Here is a 6,074-nt window from a genome sequence, read left to right as displayed (position 1 = left end):
CTTTAGCCTTACTATGTGGAAAATGATTAACTAATATGATGAAAAACAAAGTAGTAGTAAAATTGAGATAAGAAAAATAAGGATAATAATCAATTATTTTTTTATTTAATGTTTTCTTAAAAAATGTGTAAAAAAATATGACAAGTAGAATGGATAGGAGGGAGTAATATGCTTAGTCAACTCGCAGACCCTTTTTAAAAAACCCTTTCACTTCTTAAAAAAATCATTATTTCCATTTAAATTTCATTTATACAGATAATTTGATTGACTCGAAGAGAGAAAAAATAGTATTTTTACACGAAAAAGTTAGGAAAATTTCCATTATTTTAGTGAGAATCTGTTTTTCATCATGCATTGTCTCAATGAGTTGATTCATGAGAAAATCATATTTTATAAAATAAAATTTTCATTGATATACGATGGGGAAAATCTCGACTTTCACTACTCTTTCTATTTAAAAAAGAATATATACGTTGGGGAAAATCTCGACTTTCACTACTCTTTCCGTTTAAAAAAGAATGACCCCTTTTCTCAACACTTTAGTTTCAGGTAACATGTTTAAGTCCACAAAATTAAAAGACATTTTAGTACATTTGACATAACTTTAATCTAAGACCACAAGATTAAAAAATCATCTTTATTTTCTTTAACTTCATGCCAAGTCAAAATAGGTCATTCTTCTTAAAACGAGAAAATACTATTTTTAAAAGCTCTTGTCTTTTTTACTCTTTTGATGAAGCGAACCCACTATCTTTGAATGGGAGTATTACCACTTGAGCAACCCATTGTCTACCAACTCATAGACCTAATCATATTGGAAAAGCAAATTCGTGTACATCGATTTTAACTTAATTGACAAGAGGAGCAACAACAATTAATAAATTTTTTTCTTTGGATTCGCGTCAGTAAGTCCACTAACAGGATAAAATCCTTTCTACAAAAAAAAGATATATATTTTCAAAGCGCGAACTGAGATCTCTGGTTAAGAATTAAAAAACAATCCAACCATGGCACCACATTCTTCGATAATATCAGTTATTGCATCAACTATAATTGGTCAAGCTTTTCGTTTTCGTGATGATCAAGCGGAGAATTCCGGCAAACAGGGCAGGTAGACTTCATCTTCAACCACTCATCAACACACTGGACATGGAAACAGTGTTGGCACATAGGTATGAGCCTGATTGAGTCTTCAGCACTGTACTCAACCAGGCATATTGGGCAAGTTAGTGCGTTAAGCCCGGGAAGTCGTAGACTTTCACCAAGGACTACCTACAGAGACGAATTCAAAATTTAAAGTCAGTGAATTCAAATTGAGTATGATCATATGTTTATGCTTTAATGTTATTTATTTTTGCTTATGTATATACTATTAGAATTAGAAAAATATGATGGAATCTCAAGAAAGAAAATTCAACTTATAAGAGATAGGAGAACAAAAACAACAACAACACCAACAATAATATCATATTCAGTGAAATTTTATGAGTGGGATTTGGGAAGGATAGAGTGTGCGAGACTATTTCCGTGAAGTCTTCAGGTCAAGTGAGCAAATCCAAGTATAAAGAAAAAGAAAATAATGAAGAACATATAACAACTAATAAGAGAAGCAGTGCAAAACCTACGAGAAAGGATTAAGTACAACAAAAAATAGTGCAGTAACCCAAACACAATTAACAAATGATGATAAATATCAAAAGCAAGAACTACAAGAATACGACTAATATTACGACTAATACAACGACAAACACCAATAAACCTGAACCCTCAAAAAACAAGGCAACACTTCACTACCTACTAACCTTCTATACTAATACACGACCTCCACACCCTCCTACTAAGGTCAAGTCCTCGTTAATCTAAAGCTTCGTCATGTCCTGTCTAATCACCTCTCCTCAATATCTCTTTTGCCTACCTCTACCTCTCGTCGTGTCTACTATATCCAACCTCCCACACCTCCTTATTGGGTGTCTGCACATCTCCTCTTCACATGTCCAATTTCCAAACCATCTAAATCAATCTCGCTTTCCTCATATTGTCTAACACAAATACCACTCCTACCTTATCCAGAATAACTTCATTCTTAATCTTATCTCTTCCACCACCTAATTTATATGTCATATGCATTTCAAATAAAAATTAATAATTTAAAATAAACTTACAGAACTCGTTCTAAATCTTCCTTCTGATTACCTTTTGGTACGATTGAATCGTACAATCATCAAGGCCTGAAGTAGGTAGAGTTACTATCACAGAGGATTCCCGAGGCAACGTAGATGTTGCCTCGAGAACCTGGAGCCGACGCCGGCGAATGGCGTCGAGATGCAATCGACACGCTATACATATTAAACAGAGGAGGGATGGTACAAGTAGGGAAATTGTAACCATTAGGACTAAAACAATTGTTTCACGAGAAGTCATGCTTGTTAAAAGTTTTATTTGTGAGATGACAACGAAACTAGAGAGAAGCCAATTAATAACAAGATTTCCTAAATTGTTACCCCTTCGGTCTCAAATTAATTATCATATTTTATTGTCAAAAGTCAATTTGACTTATTTTTAAAGTTAAATTACATCAGATTAATCTAATATTTTATATTGTAATTAAAATCTAGACATTCAAGAATTATGTGATAAGTATTATAAGTTACAATTTTTCTCATGTTAATTTGATGAAAATATATTTTAAAATATTAATTAGTCAAAATGATTTTTAAAAGTGAAACATGACAACTAATATGAGACAAAAAGAGTACGCACTTGGTCAATTTGTGTTATTGTCGTCTACTAGCTAAGTTGACATTATAATTTACTTTATTCCTTATTATTGTGTGAAGGCATGCTATTAAATATCATCATAATATCTACTAATTAAGTTGACATTATGTTTTAATATTATTTCCTTTGTACTGAAGATTCGTCATACATAACATTTTGAGCCAACTCAATACTATTCTGCATAGTTTCTAATAAAGGAAAATGGGAAAAAGGTCTGATATACCCCTCAACTTTGTTATTTAGAGTTGATATAGCCCTCGTTATGAAAGTGGCGCATATATACCCCTATTTATATACAAATGGCTCACATATACCTTTTTCCTCTAATGGAAATGAAAAAAAATTAATTTTAAGGGAAAAGGGCCTGATATACCCCTCAACTTTGTCATTTAGAGCTAATATACCCCTCGTTATGAAAGCGACTCATATATACCCCTATTTATATACAAATGGCTCACATATACCTTTTTCCTCTAATGGAAATGAAAAAAAATTAATTTTAGTATAATTCCATATGAGTATATTTAATCCTCTTCAAACATCTTTTCTTTGACATTTTTTTGTTTCAATGACTAATTTAGATTTATTATTTTGATGGTCAAATTTATTTATATTTTCACTAATATTCTTGTAAAACTTATTATAGATGACTAAATTTTTTCTTCAAATACAAAAATTAAATTACAATATAGAAAAAAAAAATTTTTAATTTATAATATAGCCACAAAAAAATAGTTTTAAATTTTTTTCTTTACACTAAGGAATGAAAGAAAAAAATAAAATAAGAACAAGATACTCAAATAATTATAATCAAAGACGTCAAAAAATAATTTATGTATGAAAAAGATTAAAATATACCTTGAGCTTTGCTAGAAGAATCATATTTACCCCTCAATAATTTTTAAGAAAATTAAAAGTCAAAAATATAAATTTAAAACTAATTTTTTCACTTCCGTTAAATGAAGGGTATATGTGAGCTCATTTTGTAACGGTAGGGGTATATGTGAGCCGTTTGTATGACGGTAAGGGTATATATGAGCCACTTTGATAACAAGGGGCATATCAGCTTCAAATGGTAAAGTTGAGGGGTATATCATACCCTTTTCCCAAGGAAAATTCTTCTTTGCTAATTGCTTACGTTTTTAGATAAGGTGACCATACCATTGAAGTTTAGCTTTTTTTCCCCTTAACTTTCTGCCTTAATTTTTAAATCTTCTATTTATTTAACATGTACAAGAGGAAACTAATTTAATGAAGTTGAGTTTTCAGCACAAAAGTTCTTTTATTAAATTCCTTTTTTCCATAATTGATTAAGAATTTTGTGAACTCAACTATTTTGAAGAAATTGAGGAGCCAATGTCCCTTCAGATTAATGAAAGCTAATTAAGTTCCTTGTACTATTTTATTTTAGTACTCAAATGCAAACGTTACATGATAATGCAGTCATCAAGGAAAGGTAAAACTAATGAGTCTCACATGATGTAATTAATAATAAATTATACAAGAGGGGGTGGAGGGAGGGTGATTTAGAAGAAGAACCAAGGTATTATAAATATACTAGTGAAATTATCCACACTTCGCACGGCTATATGAAATATTTATAAGATGATAATATGTAATATGTAATATGTAATACTTAGGTTAATATCGAATATATAGATAATATTAATATTTCTCTTCATCTGCGATATAATACGTTTTTTAATTTTTTTAAACATATAAAATATAATATTTTCTTATATGTATATAGTAGAACAAAATATTCACCTTGGTGAAGTAAATGAAATAAGAGGTAATATGTTGAAACAACAATATATTGTATTACGTTGAAAATATTTTATATGTTTTAACTTCCTCTATCTTTTGTAGGAGTATTGATTTTCTATATAAACTCTATCTGATTTCGTAAAAACAAAATTGAATTTCTTATTATGTCTTTATTATTACATTTATTTATTATAATTTTTTAAACATTAATTAAATATTTATAAGAATTATGAAAAATGAAACATACAAAAGTTATGAATAATATTTAATATTAGAAGTTACAAGTAAGATGAAGAGACATGAGTTATAAATAATTCAAATGTATAATTTTATTAGACATTAAATGTATTACTAATTAATTATGCATTGATTTTATTTGTAAAATAAATAAAAAAATAAAAATAAGGGGTGAAAATACAAAAAATGAACAAAGAAAATATAATAATCGGTGACTGCATAAAAATTATAAATACATTTCAAACCAAAACGAACGGTGACGAAAATAGATTGTTACATACGCAAAAAATGGCATCATGAAACTAATATTTTATTTTCCAAATACTTTTTTGCAAGTATAATAAAAATGAAACTCCTAATCATCATAATTTTTGTTGTTGTTGTTGAAATGAGATAATTACATTAATTTTGCTTCATAACAAAGAAAAAGTAGAATAATAAAGGATCAAATTATTAGCGTTGATAATGCATTTAGCTAAATTATTTATACAAATCAAAATTTAAAAAATTCTAGCAAAAGTAACTAAGTTACTAATACAAGTCAAAGTGGAAAAAGAAATCTAGCAAAAATAATCTCTAATTATGCTTCATTTTTTTTTTCCTTCTGCCATCTTCCTTTGCAAGTAGATCCGCCACCATATTTTGCTTCATATGTCAAACTCTTCATTATATGCAACCAACTGAATAAAAAATGAATAAAAAAAAATATCATATACCAATTAAAAATAATTATATCAAAAGAAAGAAATTTAAACTATATGTAATATATTTGTACATTATCTTTTCAATAGTAGTACTAACAATACTAAATAATAATCATTTCTTGAAATCTAACAAACATTATAATCAAACTATATTATATCCGGAAAACTAACTATTAGAAAGAACAATTGCATACAGACAACACATTGTTAAGAATTACAGAGATATTTTTTTTAATCATGCTTGCTTGATGAATGATAATACAAACATAAATAAATATTAAGAAAGCATGTCAAAGTACATAAACATAAAAAGAAAGACTTGAGAATAAAATATATCTTACCTTCATGTACTTCTTTTTTGTTGCATGTTAGTTAATTCACAAACAAATATGATGAAGAAGAGAAATTACAATTTTGTATGTGAATCTAAAGTAAATATGAATTTATATAAACAAAATAGAGGAAATGAAATATAAGGACTTGAGAATGAAATATTTATTAACTTCATGTACTTTTTTTTGGTTACATGTTAGTTTCATTCACAAACCAAATATAAATTTATATAGACAAAAATAGAGGAAATGAAAA

General features: G+C 28.1%; 1 protein-coding gene across 1 annotated transcript; it reads right to left on the bottom strand.

Moving 5' to 3' along the window:
- Window positions 1–910: 910 nt before the first annotated feature.
- LOC102605484 (RING-H2 finger protein ATL20-like) lies at window positions 911–2,426 on the bottom strand. Its single transcript, XM_006362085.2, has 2 exons — window positions 2,194–2,426; window positions 911–1,272 (listed from the first exon to the last, which is right to left on the bottom strand). Exons 1-2 carry the CDS (start codon window positions 2,419–2,421, stop codon window positions 1,048–1,050), a joined length of 453 nt encoding a protein of 150 aa, XP_006362147.1. The 5' UTR covers window positions 2,422–2,426; the 3' UTR covers window positions 911–1,047.
- Between the last annotated feature and the right edge of the window lie 3,648 nt (window positions 2,427–6,074).

Source organism: Solanum tuberosum, unplaced genomic scaffold (genome assembly GCF_000226075.1).
Source record: "Solanum tuberosum cultivar DM 1-3 516 R44 unplaced genomic scaffold, SolTub_3.0 scf00382, whole genome shotgun sequence".
Taxonomy (NCBI): Eukaryota; Viridiplantae; Streptophyta; class Magnoliopsida; order Solanales; family Solanaceae; genus Solanum; species Solanum tuberosum.
The sequence above is the reverse complement of the archived record's forward strand: the minus strand, read 5'-3'. Positions and strand labels throughout refer to the sequence as shown.

What these genes read in the sequence shown, in the direction of transcription:
- LOC102605484 (XM_006362085.2), bottom strand. Translation starts at nt 2,421, where the DNA reads ATGACTTCTCGTGAAACAATTGTTTTAGTCCTAATGGTTACAATTTCC. An exon ending in CGATTCAATCGTACCAAAAG is followed by an intron (nt 1,273 to 2,193) that starts GTAATCAGAAGG and finishes TCGTCTCTGTAG; the next exon opens with GTAGTCCTTGGTGAAAGTCT.